This window comes from Pleurodeles waltl, chromosome 1_2, assembly GCF_031143425.1.
Source record: "Pleurodeles waltl isolate 20211129_DDA chromosome 1_2, aPleWal1.hap1.20221129, whole genome shotgun sequence".
In the NCBI taxonomy this organism is placed as follows: Eukaryota; Metazoa; Chordata; class Amphibia; order Caudata; family Salamandridae; genus Pleurodeles; species Pleurodeles waltl.
This window is the reverse complement of record NC_090437.1, coordinates 400,614,340-400,633,975: the sequence shown is the minus strand read 5'-3', so window position 1 is coordinate 400,633,975 and position 19,636 is coordinate 400,614,340. Positions and strand designations below refer to the sequence as shown.

General features: G+C 46.9%; 1 protein-coding gene across 1 annotated transcript in view; it reads right to left on the bottom strand.

Annotated features, from left to right (window-relative positions):
• Positions 1 to 19,636, bottom strand: part of LOC138254445 (G-protein coupled receptor 54-like) — a 657,759-nt gene that overhangs the window by 330,457 nt on the left and 307,666 nt on the right. Inside the window, exon 2 of the mRNA XM_069205814.1 lies at positions 17,690 to 17,814. Within this exon, the coding sequence (XP_069061915.1) occupies positions 17,690 to 17,814 (125 nt within the window). The remainder of the gene's footprint in view (positions 1 to 17,689; positions 17,815 to 19,636) is intronic.

Here is a 19,636-nt window from a genome sequence, read left to right as displayed (position 1 = left end):
CCAAGAGTCAGTAACCACCAGTACCTATCCAGAAAGAGTGGGGGTGATCAGGCAAAAAAAAAGGACTTTCCTACACTGCCCCCCCCCCCAGATGAAAGGTGATGGGTACTAACCTACACCCTGGTAGTCCTCATCAGCTAAGTGGAAAAACCTGGAAAGGCCATCTGCATTGGCATGAGCAGTCCCAGGTCTGTGCTCCACTGTGAAGTCCATCCCCTGTAGGGAAATGGACCACCTTAACAGTTTTGGGTTCTCCCCCCTCATCTGCATCAACCATCTGAGAGGTCTGTGGTCAGTTTGTACATGGAAGTGAGTGCCAAACAAGTAAGGCCTCAACTTCTTCAGGGACCAAACCACAGCAAAGGCCTCCCTCTCAATGGCACTCCATTTTTTCTCTCTGGGGAGTAGTCGCCTGCTGATGAAGGCAACTGGGTGATCATGGCCCTCTTCATTAACTTGTGCTAACACTGCCCCAATCCCTTCCTCTGAAGCATCTGTTTGCACTACAAACTCCTTGCTATAGTCAGGGGCCAGTAACACTGGTGCTGAACACATAGCCTGTTTTAGGGTGTCAAAAGCTTTCTGACACTCTGGGGTCCAAATGACCTTCTTGGGTTGTTTCTTGGAGGTAAGCTCAGTCAGAGAGGCCACTATGGTCCCAAAATTCTGAACAAACCTCCTGTAATACCCAGTCAGGCCAAGAAAGGCCCTGACCTGAGTCTGGGTTTTTGGAGCCTCCCAATCCAGGATAGTCTGGATCTTGGGCTGGAGAGGTTGTACATGGCCTCCACCAACAAGGTGGCCCAGGTACACAACAGAACTTTGCCCTATCTGGCACTTGCTTGCCTTGATAGTCAGGCCTGCTTGAAGCAGGGCCTGAAGCACTTCCTTCAGGTGGACCAGGTGGTCCCTCCAGGTGGAACTAAATACAGCTATATCATCTAGATAAGCTGCACTAAAAGATTCCAACCCAGACAGGACTCTATTCACCAACCGTTGGAAGGTGGCAGGAGCATTTTTCATCCCGAAGGGCATCACCTTGAACTGAAAGTGGCCCTCTGGTGTGGAAAATGCTGACCTCTCCTTAGCTCTTGGACTTAAGGCAATCTGCCAATATCCTGAGGTCAGATCAAATGTGCTCAGGAATTTGGCAGCCCCCAACCTGTCAATGAGCTCATCAGCTCTAGGTATGGGGTGAGCATCAGTCCTAGTGACTGCATTTAGACCTCTGTAGTCCACACAGAATCTTAATTCTTTCTTCCCACCTTGGGGATTAGCTTTGGGCACCAGTACCACTGGACTGGACCAAGGACTATCAGAGGGCTCAATTACCTTCAGGTCCAACATCTTAGCCACTTCAGCTTTGATGTTGGCCTTGACCTGGTCAGACAGCCTGTACAGCTTGTTCTTGACAGGCAAGCTGTCACCAGTGTCAACATCATGGACACACCAATTGGTGAGTCCAGGGGTCAGGGAGAACAGACTAGCAAACTGTCCCAAGACTTGCTTACAGTCTTGTTGTTGCTGATCTGTCAATTTGGGAGAGAGTACCACTCCCTCCACTGACCCATCTTTTGCCTTTGAGGACAGGAGGTCTGGCAGAGGTTCACCCTCCTCCTCCTTCCCTTCATCAGTGACCATCAGCATGGTCATGTCTGCCCTGTCCTGGTGGGGTTTCATCCTGTTTACATGTAGGATCCTGTGAGGATTCCTGGGGGTGCCAAGGTCCACCAAGTAGGTGACCTCACCTTTTTTCTCTAGGATTGGATAGGGCCCAGTCCATTTGGCCTGTAGTGCCCTAGGAGCCAGGGGCTCCAAAACCCACACCAGCTGTCCTGGGTGATACTCAGGCATGGTAGCCTTTTGATCATGCCAGAGCTTCATGAGCTCCTGACTGGCCTCCAGGTTTCTGCTTGCCTTCTTCATATACTCAGCCATGCGAGACCGCAGGCCTAGTACATAATCCAGCACATTCTCCTTGGATTCCTTGAGAGGCTTTTCCCAAGACTCTCTCACCAAGCACAATGGGCCTCTTACAGGGTGCCCAAACAGTAACTCAAAGGGGCTGAATCCAACCCCCTTCTGTGGCACCTCCCTGTAGGCAAACAGCAGGCATGGGAGGAGGACATCCCATCTCCTCCTGAGTTTGTCAGACAAACCCATGATCATGCCCTTCAGGGTCTTATTGAATCTTTCCACCAGACCATTGGTCTCTGGATGGTAGGGTGTGCTGAACTTATAAGTAACACCACACTCCTCCCACATGGCTTTCAGATAGGCTGACATAAAGTTTGTGTCCCTATCTGAGACCACCTCCTTTGGGAATCCCACTCTGGTGAACACACCAAGTAGGGCCCTAGCCACTGTGGGAGCAGTGACTGTCCGGAGGGGTATTGCCTCAGGGTACCTGGTGGCATGGTCCACTACCACCACAATGTACCTGTTACCTGAAGCAGTTGGTGGGTCTAGGGGACCAACAATGTCAATCCCCACCCTCTCAAAGGGAGTCCCAACCACTGGCAGTGGAATCAAGGGAGCCTTTGGTTTGCCCCCTGTCTTGCCACTGGCTTGACAGGTGACACAGGAGCTGCGAAACTCCCTGACTTTTTCTGACATTTCGAGCCAAAAAAATGGTTGACCAGCCTGCTCCAGGTCTTGGTCTGTCCCAAATGACCAGCTAAGGGGATATCATGGCTTAAGGTAAGGAGGAATTCTCTATACTTTTGGGGGACCACTACTCTCCTAGTAGCCCCTTCTTTAAGGGCCCTTGCCTCAGTGTAGAGAACTCCATCCTCCCAGTAAACCTTGTGGGTACCACTGGTATCCCCTTGTTCTTGCCTGGCAGCAGTCTGCCTCAGGCCCTCAAGAGTGGGACACTCTCTTTGTCCCTGGCACAAATCTTCTCTGGTGGGCCCACCTGCCCCTTGCAGTTCTGCCAAGTCAGGCAGAGTTTGCAGTGAAGGTGTCCCTCCCTCAGAGTTCAGATCCTCCCCCTCAGGGTTGGATTCTTCCTGACCCTCTGTACTTGTTGGGGCTGGCAAGCCAGACCCAGTGCCTTTTCTCTTTTTCTTGGAGGCTTGGCCCTTTGTTCCAGGGTCCAAGTGTCCAGCATTCCCCTGTTGTGCCGCCTGTGACCTGGTCACAGCACACACCCATTCAAGGAGGTCCAGCATCTGTGCATGGACCCTTCTTTCCACTTCTGACCACTCAGATGCTTCAAGATCATTCCCCAGTAGACACTCTACTGGGAGGGCAGGAGCTACAGCTACTTTTTTAGGGCCAGTCACACCTCCCCATTCCAGACTCACCATAGCCATGGGATGGAGTTTGGTTCTGGTATCTGCATAAGTCACCTGGTGGAAGACACCAGGTAAGACCTGCTCTGGAGAAACCAGCTTTTCTGCGACCATTGTCACACTGGCTCCTGTATCTCTCAGAGCTTCCACTTCAGCCCCATTGACTTTAGGCCTCTGCCTATACCTCTCCATGATGGGAGGTAAGGTGGCCATAGTTGCAATGTCCACCCCACCCACGGATACTAAGGTGACCTCAGTGTACCCTGATTCCACCCCTGGGCCAACTTCCACCCCCAACCCTACACTAGCAATCCCCTGGGATTGCCCACCAGTGGGGGGCTTCTTGGTGCAGATAGCATCTCCTCTTTTATGTCCTGGCTGATGACAGTCAAAACACTTGCCGGCCTTAGCAAGCTCCTGAAACTTTCCTGCTTTAGCAGGATCATAATTCTTTCCCTGATACCCTTTCCCTTTAAAAGTGAATTGGCTCGGGGCTCCCCCTCCCTGAGAAGTTTTTGGGGACTCTTGTGAGGACTCTTTGGGTTTTTTGTCATCTTTCCCCTGGTTCTTCCCCTGAGAAAAACCATGTCCTCCCTTTTTCTGATCACCCCCTGGGGGTTTCTGGTTAACCCTAGTTCTTAACCAGTCATCTGCTGCCTCCCCCAGCTCTCTGGGGTTGGTCAACCTAGAGTCTACTAGATACTGGCGGAGCCTCTCTTGGACACAATTAGTTAGAAGGTGCTCCCTCATAATCAAATTGTACAGCCCCTCAAAGGTACTTACCCTGTTGCCCTGTATCCAGCCCTCCAGTGCTTTTACTGAAATGTTCACAAAGTCCACCCAGGACTGGGTGCTTGTCTTTTGGGTGTCCCTAAACTTAAGCCTATACTGCTCTGGGGTTAGACCAAACTTTTTAGTCAAGCAACTCTTCATACTGGGGTATGAGTCTGCATCCTCCCCACTCATGGTTAGGAGCCTATCCCTCCCAGAGTTGGGAACTAACTCCCAAAGGAGTGAACCCCAGTACTGAGGCTTGACTTTCCTCATCTGGAGGGCCCTCTCAAAGGCCCCCAGCCACTTATCTATGTCATCCCCCTCTACATAGGCAGGAACCACCCCTTTGGGTAATCTGGGGGCAAAACCCCCACCCAGGGACACCTCAGTTTCTTTCTCGCTGCCTCCATCTTTTTTTCTTTGCTTGCCCACTTTTTCTTTTCTAGGGCAAGCTTATCTGCTTCCAAAGCTTTGTAGGCTAGCTGGGCTTCCAGCTCTCTTTCCCTGATGGATGGGTTCTCTCCTCCTGAAAGGACCCCCTTCCTACCACTAGCTTTGGGTCTGCCCCTAGTGACTGTATCCACTGAGGACCGTTCTTCCTCTTCCTCACTTAGGTTCGGATGCCTTCCCTCCCCTGAGTGGTTAGAGTTAGCATCTTCCCCTTTTTCTTCCTCCTCTGGAGCTTCCTCTGTCTCTACCTCTTGGGCCTCAGCCCATGCTGTCAGGGATTTAATCAGGATTTCCTTCCTGAGATTAGTGGTTGCAGGCAACCCTCTTTCAATACACAACCCCCTAAGCTGGACTACTGTCAGTGTAGGTAGGCTAGCCAGATCAAGCTCCATGGTTCCCTAGTTTTGTGTCAACAAAAACTTTTTGCAAAAATTGGAAACAAGAATTTAGAAAAATTACAAAAATTCAATAATTGAAATTAATCCAAATTAAAAATTTAAAAAAAGTTAAAATTAAAAATTAAAAACATTTTTTGCACTAGGACAATTTAAAGGATTTTTAATTTGTTTTACTCAAAACTGTAACGTGATATTGAACACAAGTACAGGATCCCGTCGCTGCTTCCAATTATGTTGGAAAATGGGTTATTGGTAGGGCAGGTAGGTACCTACACCTAGCAACAAGCCACAAACCTCCACATAAGTACAGTTAGGTCTCAATAAATTAATCCCAGCTCTACCCTTGGTAGCTTGGCATCGAGCGTCAAGGCTTAACTTAGGAGACAAAGGCCCTCATTCTGACCTTGGCGGGCGGCGGAGGCCGCCCGCCAAAGTCCCGCCGTCAGATTACCGTTCCGCGGTCGAAAGACCGCGGCGGTAATTCTGACTTTCCCGCTGGGCTGGCGGGCGGTCGCCTTCAGACCGCCCGCCAGCCCAGCGGGAAAGAGGCTTCCACGATGAAGCCGGCTCGGAATCGAGCCGGCGGAGTGGAAGCTGTGCGACGGGTGCAGTTGCACCTGTCGCGTATTTCACTGTCTGCGCAGCAGACAGTGAAATACATGTAGGGGCCCTCTTACGGGGGCCCCTGCAATGCCCATGCCAGTGGCATGGGCACTGCAGGGGCCCCCAGGGGCCCCGCGACCCCCCCTACCGCCATCCGGATCCCGGCGGTCGGACCGCCGGGATCTGGATGGCGGTAGGGGGGGTCGGAATCCCCGCGGCGGTGCAGCAAGCTGCGCCGCCGTGGAGGATTCAATGGGGCGGCGGTACACTGGCGGGAGCCCGCCAGTGGTGCCGGTCCGACCGCGGCTTTACCGCCGCGGTCGGAATCCCCATTGGAGCACCGCCGGCCTGTCGGCGGTGCTCCCGCGGTCCTCCGCCCTGGCGGTCAAAGACCGCCAGGGTCAGAATGACCGCCTTAGTCTCTTTTTTGATGTTTTTCTTCCCCGGGACGAACCTGCCAGTTGGATCCGACCTCCTGGAGCCCTTGTCCGGATACGCGAAGTCGGTTTCCTCGGTGGTGATTTTTACCTTCTGACTTAGTCGTTTTTTCGAGATGAAAATCCTTCGACCGGGGTAAACCTGGATCTTGATCCGACGTCCGTGGAGCCCTTCTCGGATACGATGGCTGGAAGGTCCCGGTCAACTTTTTACGTTCGGACTTAGTCTCTTTTTTGGATGTTTTTCTTTACCGGGACGAACCATGAAGTCAGGCCGGGTCGCGGTTGAGGCAAGCCGGCTAGAATTTCCGCGGCGGGTCGGTCCCTCTCTGGAGCTTTTTTCCAAAAATTCTCAAATCTTTTCCAAACTTCTGGGGCTTCACCCAGATGTTCTTTTAAGGTTCTTTTGGGGTCCACAGCTCACCCCAAGGGTCCAGAAGTTCTGTGATGGTCCTTGGGGGGTGCTGACTTCAACTCCCAGAATGCACCTGGCGCAAACTCCTTTTTGGCCACTGGACAGTGGTCAGCTGGTCGCTTTCTTCAGGAGTTGGTGCAGGGGACTCTGGTTTAGCAATTTTTCACCTGTAGCAAACAGGGAGTCCCTCCTTGAACCAGTTGAAGCCAGGCAAAGTCCTTCTTGTGGTGAAGCCCAAGTGTGCAGCTGGTGCAGTCCTTCTGAGTGCAGGTTCCAGGTGCAGGCCAGGGGTCCAGCAGGGCAGTCCTTCTTCTCCTTAAGTTCTTTCTTCTTGAAATTTGGTGGGGATCTGAGGCGTGGGTGCAGGTCTGCCAGTTTTATCCTTGCTCCTGGGTGAAAAGCAGGGGGGCCCTGGTTCTCCAATCAGGGACAGGGTCGTCCCCCTGTGATGACCACTTCCTGGGAAGTGTGGCAAAAATCCATCCCAGAAGGCAACAGTCTCTAAAAATCCAAAATGGATGAATCTGATTTTTGGAGGAAAGATCTGGCTGAGCCCACCCACTGGTGTGGCTAAAAATCATAAACACACCCCTCTCCTGCCCTCTCCTAATCTAATCAAGGGGGCACCTAGCTGTCTGGGGTTGCAGGATGTGGGGGTGTTGCTGGGTGCTCCAGATGTCCTTCTCTGCCTTTGAAGACCAGTTTGGCAGCCCTCCCCCTTCCTGCCTCACCATCTGCTGAGGGGAGATTCTCTCCCCCAAGCACATTCCTTTGTGTGAAGCCAGGCCACTTCACACCTCATTAAAGTAGCCTGGCAGAAGCTGCTGCAGGCTGGCCAATCAGAGCACAGCAGCAAAAACAATGCAGAGCTGAAATTGGCAACTTTTTAGGTAAAGTCTAAACTTTTTACCTGAACTAGTTATATTAAATCCAACAACTGGAAGTTGTGGGATTTATTATAACAATCAATTTGATACCAAATTCTTGGTATGTAACATTTAAGGAGACTTTAAAATTTAAAATAAAGTCTGCCCATTCTAGCCTATGAAGGCCATTTACTTCAATGAGGGAAAAACGAATTTGGCTGTTTTTACCTCACCAGGGCTTATAAATCTATTTTTATAAAGTCCCTGCTTATAGTTACATGGCACCCAGCCCTAGGGGCACATAGGGCACACCTTAGGGGTGACTTATATGTAAAAATAAGGTAGTTTAAGACTTTGGAAGTACCTTTAATTCCAAAGTCGAATTTGCATATAACTTTAATTTAAAAGCAGCCAGCAAGGCAGGCTTGCTTTTAAAATGACACTGGGCACCTCAGCAATGCACCTAGGTGTGCACCACCTATGCTGTGGTCCCTAAACCTACATGCCCTACCATATATTAGGGACTTATAGGTAGGTTAACTTAGCCAATTATAATTAGCCTAATTTGCATATCCATTTTACACAGAGCACTGGCCCTGGGACTGGTAAGCAGTACCCAGGGCACAGCCAAGAGTCAGTAACCACCAGTACCTATCCAGAAAGAGTGGGGGTGATCAGGCAAAAAAAAAAGGACTTTCCTACAAATGGCGAACCTGAGCATGTCACTACTGAAGAAAAATCAGTACATGTACCCCATTGTGATGCGCCAGAGTGCAAAATCCCTGGTGCATTAAGTGTTACAGAAGGGACCATGCCTCTCCATGTGCAGAGCAAACTCGTGCAAGGTACACCTGTTACGTGTTCGGCGCAGCTTTTTGTAGTATAAGTCATTCTAATGTTGTTTCCCATCTATATTCTGCAACCTACACCAGATATATTTTAATCTTATTGGAGACTGATCACTGACAGTGCATGGTTTTAAATTAGATTCTTTCCTGATACATCGGATGTGCAAAAATGTTAATATAAATGTTTACAAAAACTAACTTAGACAGAGAGAGAATGACGCACACATGTATAAAAAAGAGTCCTCAAAATAGAAAACGCCGGAATACACTTGGTTGAAGAGTGCAAATATATAGACATTTGAAATTCATTTAAAATCATTAAAATGATTTCAGAACTTTGAGACAATGTATAGAACTAGAAAATACATCAAACCCCATCATAGATATACATCACAACAATAGAAATGATCAAGGGATAAATCCCAATATAGTACCTATTTCCTTTGACTTGTTCGTCGTTTCCTGAGCCCCATTTAGGCTTCTTTAAGTACAAACTATGCTGTAATAGGAAGGCTGCTATTCATGCGACTCCTCTGGTGCTTTTAAGAAGTGCACAACTTTACTTAAAATGGAAGAAATAATACACTCTAATTTCTTCTGTAGAGAATAACTCCTAAAGGACCATTTCAGAACAGATTATAATGGTATGCATGCAGCTATCAATTTTGATAAATTAAGTTTTTATCTAAAATTGTACAGAACCAACAGTACAACGCAAGAACATAACAAGCGGCTCAAAAATAGCAGATACATACTGTACCTGCTCACTTAATAAGATTATAAAAAGGCATGTTAACTCCTACTTTATTTTCTGTTCAGGACTACTTCCGTTGAATGGGATTTGTAGCAAATTATCATGTTTTGTGCCATATACCCCCAGATTTTTGCCCTTTTGTCCTTTGTTGGCTTTAGAACTCTTTGCACCTTATCCCTGCTAAAGTCCCTGTGCTTCCACTTTAAACATGGCTGAATTGTCTTATTTGTAAATCGGGCATTTAAAGCCCTAGTGGAAGGCGTAGAAGGTGCAATGAGGCCAGATGCGATCCTCATCACCGTTATTATTCAGGAGCCTTCGCTTTGGGCTACATTTTTTACTCCAGTTGTTGCCTACACGGAGTTGCACCTTACTCTTGGCCGGAAAGCATCTTAATACCTTTACACAAAAGGGCCCAAAAATCTTCCCTGTAATTATGGTCAAATAGCCTTGTTGGATGCAGTAGGGAAAATATTTGCTAGGAGTATCCTGGAACATCTCACTGAGTGGGTTGAAGAGGAAAAGATTCCTCTTATAAAACAAGCAGGTTTTAGAAAGAAACATTGTACTCGAGGTAATATATTCATGTTGAAGTTTATAGCAGATAAGTATGTTTATATTCGAGGGCTTAATGTATATGTGCCATTCATAAACCTTTCCACAGCGTTTGAAGGGTGGACCGTTCAACATTGTAGAAAAAGTTAATGAAGTTCGGCATGTCCAAGACACTCCTCTCATTAGTAATTGCTCTCCATTCTTCCACTTGGTGTCACGTGTTGCTGAGTGGGGATTGGGGACTATGGCCCTCATTCTGACCTTGGCGGTCGGCGGAGAGACGGCGGTCGGACCGCGAACAGACCGGCGGTATTAAAAATGGCATTCTGACCGCGGCGGTCCCCGCCGCAACCGCCCGCCACTTCCCTACTCCGACAGCCACGGCGGTCATGACCGACAGGCTGGAGTCTGCGCACTCCGGTCCGGCGGTCGACCCAAGACCGCCAACGGTATCATGACCCTGCTTACCGCCGCGGTTTCTGGCAGTCGGGAACCGCCATGCGAACCATGGCGGTAGGCACTATCGGGGCCAGGGAATTCCTTCCCTGGCACTGATAGGGGTCTCCCCCACCCCCCACTGCCCCCCCGAGTCCTCCCCCCACACCTTCCACCCCCCTGCCACCCCCCAGAGGTGGTACGAACCCCCTCCCCACCCCCACCCCGACATGCACATACACGCACCCCGACATGCACACACCCCCTACATGCACATATACACACCCCCTACACACACACATACACAACGGGGACACATACCCGCACACATACATGCCGACATGCGCACCCGCCGAACTACACACATTGCCCATAGGCACAGCAGCACTCCCCGCCCGCATGCACGCACTCACACACCCCCTCTACACACTCCCACGCATACCCCCATGCACGCACACATCACACAACACCCCCCCACCCCCTCCCCTCACGGACGATCAACTTACCTTGTGCGTTGGTCCTCCGGGAGGTGACAGGAGCCATGGGGAGGTGACCGCCAACAGAAGACCGCCAACAGAAGACCGCCACACAGAAATGTGGGTCGTAATTCTGTGGGCGGTGTTCTGCTGGCGTGGCGGTGGAGGTTGACCAGTCTCCACTTTCCCGCCGACCGCCAGTGTGGCTGCTGGCGGTTTTCCGGCGGTACGCTCCCAGCGGTCAGAATGCGCACAGCGGCATACCGCCGCGGTCGGCGGTCTTCACCGCGGCGGTAACTCGGCGGTCTTGCGAAAAGACCGCCAAGGTCAGAATGAGGGCCTATATTCCGTAATTCCAACCAAAAATGGTTTGAACCAGGGTTGCCTGCTGGCTCCACAACTTTTTTGTTTGTATGCTTCAGACATCCCTGACAGTCTAGCAAATAGCAAGGGGGATGCTCCTAGGGTAGGTGGTCATCCCTTTTCCTGCTTGATGTATGTGGATGATCTTGTAATCCTGGATCTAACCCTCAATGGATTGAATAATAGGTTGGCTTCCTTACAGTAGTATGCCACGCTTCAGTTTTTGAAGGTTAACGTCTAAAAAAATAAGGTATTGATATTTAAAAATAGGAAAGCCTGGAAGATCAATAATTATGTTTGGGTTTTAGGAGTGGAGAAGCTGGCGGCAGTAAATTCATTTCCCTCTCTTGGGAAAATTCTAACAGGTAGCAACTTTGAAAAGGTACATGCTGATCATTGTTCCACCAAGGCTTCCTCACATGCCAATGTGTTGCAAGGTTTTTATAACACAATGAGTCAAAGGGATTTCCATAATTTGTTATCGGTTTTTAAGGCAAAGGTTTCTCCAACATTATTATAGGGCAATAAATCAGTTAACACGTTGAAATGAGATTTCTTAGCGAAAATGGAAGGCCAACTTTTACGGAAACTTTGTAACTTTAATCTCATCTGTTCTGGTTCCTGCTTCAAGGTTGGAATTTCTCTATGTGCAAGGGCTGGTTAGTGTGATTTGGTGGGGCTCCCAGCTTAATAAGAGTAAACAGGACCCTCTGAGGGGCTGACATTTATGGCTCAGAACTAGGGTAAAATACATTTTCCAGGGAATTTGCCTATGCACCAAACTCATTTGATCTACAGGAAGCTATACTGGCATCTCTCCCACGCGCCCAACTTAACGATTTCTTAAAGAATGCCTCCAGTCTTATTAGTCAGTGATTGGACATAACATATTGTATGTCTAAGGAAAAGTGTGAGGTGGTGACCTCTTCCTGCCACTTTAAGGTAACTCAGTGATACCTGTCTTGGAATCTGAAGCATTGTCTTCCCCGTTTCTGGACATTATTACGCATGAACTTGCTACCACTATATGGGCTAACAGAAAGCTAAATGGAAAGTGTGCAATTTGTGCAATAGGGGCATACAGGATTTTAATCATGTGATCTTTGTTTGCTCCACACTGATTCTTCTGTGACACCACATTTCAAGGCATAATATTAAGTCAGTTGTGGTGGCCCGAGGATTTCTCTAGTACCTGAAAAATGAGGTTATTTGTGCAAAAGCTTTTACATTATTTAAATATGTTTTCTAAGTGTAGACTAATGTGATTTATGTTTGTTGCTACATTTGGCTTTATGTGGACATCTTTTAAGTTCCAGAACATAAAAAAGAATTGAATTTAACTGTGTAAAAAGTGCATTCAGGATCTGGAAGTTAAATGCCACTAGTATACTGCAACACCCATTGTGCTATCAGCAGGCAAACATGACTTCAGGCTTACATATATATCCTGACAGATGCAGTGGACCCCTTATTGAAGGTAGAAAACATTCTTTTAAACTAATAATAAGTCACTCCTATCTAAGCCTTGCAGCCCGCAAGGCAGGGTGTGTAGCATTTAAAAGTAGGATATGTAGCAATTCAATGATAACATGTGCTGAGAGTGACTACCACACAAAACCTATTTTCATGGTAGTAAGGCTCAGGTTGGACCACAGAAAACAATAGGATGTGGGTTATTTACTAATTCTGATATCTTGAGGTTGAAACCAACTAGAAATATGATACACCACTTTTTAATATTTATAAAAGCCCACCTTAATGGTAGAGTTGAATTTGTAAAAAGTATTCTGTAAAAAAAAAAAAAAATTGAAAATGACCTTTTCCCAGGAAGAATCTCCTGGAGGCAATCTGCATTAGGTTTCCGTTAGAAATTGAGTTGATGGTTGACTGATGTGTAAACCTTAGTCAAAAACAACCATGATCCTAGTCAGGGTAAATCCCAAACACACCCTCAATTAACCTGTGCTCAACCCTCTGGTAACTTGGCACAGAGCAGTCAGGCTTAACTTAAGAGGCAATGTGTAAAGTATTTGTGCAACACTTCAAAAAGTAAAAGAGAGAAAATACCGCACAAAAAGATACCACACCTGGTTAGAAAAATAGAACTTAACAAGACAAAAACAACAGAATTCCAATAAGTAGAATGTGAGTTAGGAACTTTTAAGGAACAAACTGTAAAATAGCACTCAGAAGCAAAAAGCACTAACTGGCGATATCTGATAGCGGCAGACCGGGACAAAATCAAAAGTTCAAGCTGACCACGATGGAGTGCTGGTCGACTACAGGGACCTCTTTCGTCCTGCTGAACTAAAGTACATGAAAATCCTTGTACGGGTGTGTGCGTTGGTTCCAAACCACCCCGTTGAGGAGATGCACCGAACTTCCTCATGCAGTCAAGGAGGTGCATCTAAATTCCCCACACAGTGGTGGCGATGTGTTGGAGCTGAGTTGCGATGGACTTTGGGTGCTGGTGACAGCCACATTGACATTGAGGTGATGGGCTGACTCCAATACGCGCAGTCCCTACGAAGAGGAGTTCAACGTCATCGGCAAAGCTGGCACCGACAAGGATGCATGGGCCTTGCACCTAAACAATGTGCCATTTTTATCCATACAAACGGCAGAGCTGCACTGGTTCTGTCCACGTAACAACAGAGCTGCACTGGTTCTGTCCACGTAACAACAGAGATGCACTGGTTCTGCTTAAACAGCACCTTAAGATCTATTTCAAAGGGCCCAGGCCTGGGATGGCACCACTTGGCAGGTCAAGCTCATATCTAGCAGAGTCCAGTTGCAGTGTTGGGTTGATTAGAAGTCTTTGCATCCCTGAGACTTCAGATCAGGAGACTGTCATCTGGCCCTTGGAGTCACTCTGGGTTCTGGGTTGGAGAGGTGCAGGTCCAGTCTTTTTCACTCAGGTAAGGAGAGCAGCAGGTCAGCACATCCAGGAAGCAGTTTTCCGGAGCAGCAGTCCAGCAGAGTGGCAGTCCCTGTAGCAGCACAGCAGTCCTTTTTCCTGGCATGGTATCACAAGTCCAGAATTGTACTGAAGAGGTAGGGTCTGAGGACCAGTTCTTATACCCATTTGTGCCTTTGAAGTTGGGGAGACTTCAAAGAAGTATTTGAAATGCACAGAGGTCATCCCTTCCTACCCTAGCTCGAGACTCAATACAAGGGGGTATGCAGCTCTTTGTGTGGGGAAGGACACATCCTATTCAGGTGTAGGTGTGAGACTGTGGCAAGTTCCTTCCTTCCATCCTGACAGGATGGCCCATTAGGACCCAGCAAGTCAAACCTAAGCTCCCATTGTTTGTGGCTATCTAGAGGGAATACACAAAGCCAAGCTTTCACCCACCACAGACATGTGCTCAGAGACAGATAGCAGACACTAAGGGGCGTATTTATACTCTGTTTGCACCAAATTAGCGTCATTTTTCTTTTACTCTAATTCAGTGCAAAACTAACTCCATATTTATACTTTTGCGCTAGACCCGTCTAGCACCAAAGTTATGGTGTTAAAGTTATTTTTTAGACGTGGAAACCTACCTTGCCTTAATGAGATGCAAGCTAGGTATTCCCGGGCAACAAATTACTCTATGGTCTTAACGCCATATTTATACTCCAGTGCAAAAATGGTGCACAGGAGGGAGGAAGGGTCAAAAAATGGTGCAAAGCTTGCTTTGCCCCATTTTTCAACACCTGGGTCAGGGCAGGCGTTAGGGGACCTGTGGGCCTATTTCCATGGTGGAACACCATGGAATAAGCCTACAGGTGCCCTCCCCAGGCCCCAGGGACACCCCCATCCACCCCAAAGGGACTGCGGAGGATGTGGGACCCCATCCCAGCTAAGTATAGATAAGTACAGGTAAGTATTTTCTTTTTTTAGGTGCCATTGGGGGCCCTGAAATGGGCCCCCTACATGGCACTGGGTGCAATGGCCATGCCCAGGGGACCCTGGCCCCCTGTGCTGGCCATTGGGGTGGTGGGCATGACTCCTGTCCTTTCTAAGACAGGAGTCATGTGGTATGGATGCTTTTGCATCTGAAAATGACTTTAAGCTGGTTAGAGTCTTTTTTTTTTACTCTAACCTGCCTAATGACATCTTTTGGTGCAAAACCCACTTCTTCCATACTGCCAGCCCCACACGATTAACGCCATTTTTTTTTACGCTAGCCTACCCTTTGCACCAGCTTGCACCATTCCATAAATATGGTACCCGGCTGGTGCATAGAAATGGTGCAAGCCGGTACTAAACTTTTTGGTGCAAAACTGCGTTAGTGCAGTTTTGCACCAAAAAGTATAAATCGGGGCCTAAATGGTTAAAGTAAGACAATGGCAACTTTATAAAAGTGGCATTTTCAGAATTACAATTTAAAATCCGACTTCACCATAAATTGTGATTTTAACTTGTGATTTCAGAGACACCAAACTCGAAAAACATAACTCTTGCAGATTGTAAATTAGACTTATAAGATGTAATAAAGGAATTCCAATGTTAACTGATGGCATAGATAGGCCTTGCAGTAGTGAAAAAAGATAGAGTTTTCACTACCAGGACATTTAAAACTTAGAAGTACATGTCCAACTTTTTCAAATGCAATACACCCTGCCCTGGAGGCTGTTTAGGGCCTACCTTAGGGGTGACATATATTTTAAAAAGGAAGGTTTGGGCCCGGCAAAATAGTTATTTTGCCAGGTCAACACAGTATTTTAAACTGCACCCAGAAGCTCTGCAATGGCAGGCCTGAGACATGTTTAAAGGGCTATGTAAGTAGGTGGCTCAATCAGTGCTGCAGGCCCACTTGTAGCATTTAATTTAGAGGCCCTAGGCACAAATACTGTATTTTACTACGGACGTATGAGTAAGCTAAATATGCCATTTGGGCATATGCCAATCAAACCATGTTTTAGGGAGCAAGCACAAGCACCTTAGCACTGGTTAGCAGTGGTAAGGTGCATGGAGTCCTAAAGTTAACATAAATTAATTCAGCAAAATTGGAGGCAAGAAGGCAAAACGTTTGGGGAAAGACCACCCCAAGGCTGACAGGTCTAACAGTTTCCAACAGTAGTCCACTGGGTGATTTGCCCTGATGAGACGTGAAAACTGCACCCAGAAAAGAGACAATGGCTTGGATGCGGGGAGGTGGTTTCTGTTCCCCTTTCAGGAAGGCTAGTTGAAGTGTACCTAGGAACTTAATTAGCTCTAAAAGACCCCTCCCCCATCACAAGCAAATGTTAGATGCCACTTGGAAAAGCCTCAGCTTTTGTCCTTCCAGTCAGGCAGGTAACAAACCCAGTGGGGGGAAACTGCCCCAGAACTGGTTTAAAGTAACAGAGGCGGTGACTGCTCATTACCCTGGCCACCTGTCTGTGGGGAGCACACAGGCTTTACACATGGGGAGACATTTTTTTTCATCTTGGATTTTGGGAGTTCGGGGCACTATGGGATGGTTTGCAGTAGGACAAACAGGAACTGCTGCAAATGTGGGTAGGGTTACCACTGAGTAATCACAGGGAGCTTTCACCTGAATGCTTAGGGAGGGCCCAGGAGTCGCTCACACCCACTGACTAGTGTCAGGCATTAACGTTATATCTCTAGGCACCCCCTTCAGTAAACATTTGGATCTACGAAAGAAGAGAAGAAGACTGGACCTGCTGCTTGTGACCTGAGAGCAGCCCTGAAGGACTGTACCTGCCCCTCTTGTATGCATGACAAAAGGTGGACTCCAAGGGTCATTTGGCAGACATCCCTTGTGGCAAAAGGGCTACAAAAAGCTGCAAGATGCCTTTGCCCTGAAGTTCCCATCTAACCAGCACCAACTGGACCTGACCTGGATCCTGCTGGTGGCCTCTGCTAGAGTGAGTCTTGCCCCCTAGTGCTGTTCTTGAGGTCCTGGGACTCTTGACCATGTCTAACTGGACTTCTCCTACTACCCCTGACATTCTGGGACTTAAAATATATTTGAACTTCCAGACCTCTTGAGGACTGGGTCAAACTACCCAGTCTATCTGACCAAGGCATGACCTTGCTGGGATAAGAAATCTGATTTCTCATGCTGATATATTATCCATAGCAGCAAAGTCTGTTCAGGGGACCCTTGGCGAGAAAGTATCTGGCCTCATAGAATTCAATGTCTGATACAACTGTAGCCTTGCCTTGATGAAGGATCCAAGCTCCAAAAAAGAGACTAAAGTCCTGATTTAGATCTTAGCGGTATTACCGCCAAGCTGTGCAGGCGGCGGGCCCAAGCCGACTGTCAATTCGACGGTGTTCCGCCTGCTGTATTTAGATGTATTGTGGCTGAGCTGAAGACCGCCATGACGGAGCGCCCTTCCTAGCTATCAAGCAGGTGGGTTCCCATTGGCTTTATTTAGATGTTACAGTTGGACAGGCGGTGTACTGCTGGCAGTTTTCTGACGAAGGGAGGACATTGCTGGATCCAATGCACATTGGACAGTGGAATACAGGTAAGTCACACACCCACTCTACCCTTGACATATGCAACCCCCTCCATCACACATAATACAGCACACCACATACACACCATTAACCATTGTCATTATACAACACAACACCTATATGCTGCAAACAAACATAAAGTACATCCGTCGCACAACATACACACACTAGTGACACTGCATCCACACACAACACAACCACAACAACCAACACACTCATCTACATACACACACATGCACAACTATACACATCACGACAGTGACCGCCACACAAAAAAATGCACCTGTACATATTATGTCCACACAATATTTTAGTTTCCTATAATCTGTCAGTGATCCATGTCTGCTCTGTGCCATAGTTGCAAGAGAGTAGAGGTCAATTTAAGTGACTTTGAGGGTTCACTTTGACAAGAACTGTGATTATTCATTGATGTGGGCCATCATCCATCCCAATAATAATCAAATTTAATTCTAGATTGTTGCCAAAAATCACATCAGTAACTGCATATTGTGAGTCCTGAATCTATGAAAAAGTAGTTTTATTCACATCAAAAACATACCTGTTGAAGATAGTTGACAAATCTGCACATGAAGTCTCCAAAGACCCAGCTTGGCAATGGGTATAAAGTGGCAGTGAAGGGCACACAGCAAATTAAGAAGATGATGTCTGTGGTGGCCAGGTTAGCTGTGAAGGGAAGAGTACAGCAGATGAGAAGTGTAAACATAATCTGACATTAAACAGAAAGTCACTTAACATATAAGGCTTTGTAAGCTGTCAATGCACTTGGATAGGCTTGGAGGGGGCAGGGTCTGGGGGTGGCCTTGAACCAATTACACTCACCAGCCATCAGGTTGCTTCTGAAGGCCAAGGCCATGGTGAGTGTGCTAATCAGTGAGGGTGAGGCACTCTTTCCTTCTTCCCCCCGCCAAAAAAACTTTCCCCCTGCTGCCACTGATGAATTTGCAAATTCCTCCCTCCCCCACAACCTGGACATCCTCTGTGAAGACAGAAGAATGTTTACTTAAACTGTTTGAGGATTTATATTCTGAGGCGAGTATTTTAAGAAATCAGATGTGAGATAGTGGTTAATGATGAAAAAAAGCCCAATCTTGCCTAGTGAAGAACAACAAGATCTCCTGAGAGATATTATTGAGGAAGCAATCTTTTCACAAATAAACAGAACTCACAGTGGGCAGGCAGCAGAACCGGATGTTCTTCAGGTAGAATGCTGTTTGGCCGTGTAAGAAATTATAGTTCCATTATGGAAAGATTTATTGAATGAACTGCTGGCAGGTGGTCATGCTATTCTTTCATCCTGTAACAAAGCAATAATTACTGTACTTCTGAAACCTAAAAATGAAGTCTTATTGATATAGGCCATTATATCTATTAAATTAGGATCATAAGGTCTCTGCTGGAATTCCATCCAGAAGACGGTCTATCGTACTATGTGATATTGTACATTCACATCATAAGGTTTAGTGTCAAGTATACAGTTGCATGACCTTATACATTAGCTGATATCATCAATATATATATGGCAACTACCAACTCAGATCCATTGGCCACAGTAACTATTTACGCAGCTAAAGCGTTTGATAGGGTGTGCTGGGCTTACTTGCAGTCGACTTTTGATACCGTTGGCCTCCCATCAGCGTTTATTACTGCAATTAACATTCTGTTTCCTGTTTACATACATAGCTTTATTCGGTTACTTTCAACCATAAAAGCAAAACAACCACCGGTAAAAAGATAAGTAAAAATTAAGTTAAAAAGGAAATAAGAGGAATAAAAAAGAACATCCTTTACGGCCTTAAAACACATAAAAACCAAACACCTAATCTCCTACTGACTGTCATTTAAATTAATCATGGGGTTTTGTTCCAGTCTAGGTGTGTGGTTAAGATTTGATGACTAAAACATTCCATTGTCAATTTTTCATGTTGTCCTTATTTTTGAAGTAAGTTCCGCATCAGCAACTTTCCCCAAGCGATTAATACGCACATGCCAGGCAGCTGTAATGTACTTACTAACCGCACAGGGTAAGGGGGGGGGAACTTTCCCTCATCAAAATTCTTAAGGCAACAATACAATGTCTTACCCCCATATTTCTACACACTGACCGTAACCACTTTCGACGCGCAATCAAATAGGCAGGACATAAAAACATAAAATGTACAATGGATTCTGGATTATGGGTACAGCTCGGACAAAAATCAGATCTTGTAGTTGCACTCCACTTACTGCCATATGATTTGAGAGGCAGACAACCATATCTGAACTGGATATATAAACTCTTACTTAATGGGTCAAGAATTATATCCATAAAAGATTCAAAAGACGGATACCATTTAAAATCAAAAAATTGTGAGGTCAATCTGCCGTGAGTAGGGCACAGCAGATAGTTTTCCCTGACATAAGTCCAGTATACAGTTTTCAAATGATTCTTCTGCTCCTTCCTTATACTTTCTGGATGACTCCATAGCTCACTAAGGTGGTCATTCTG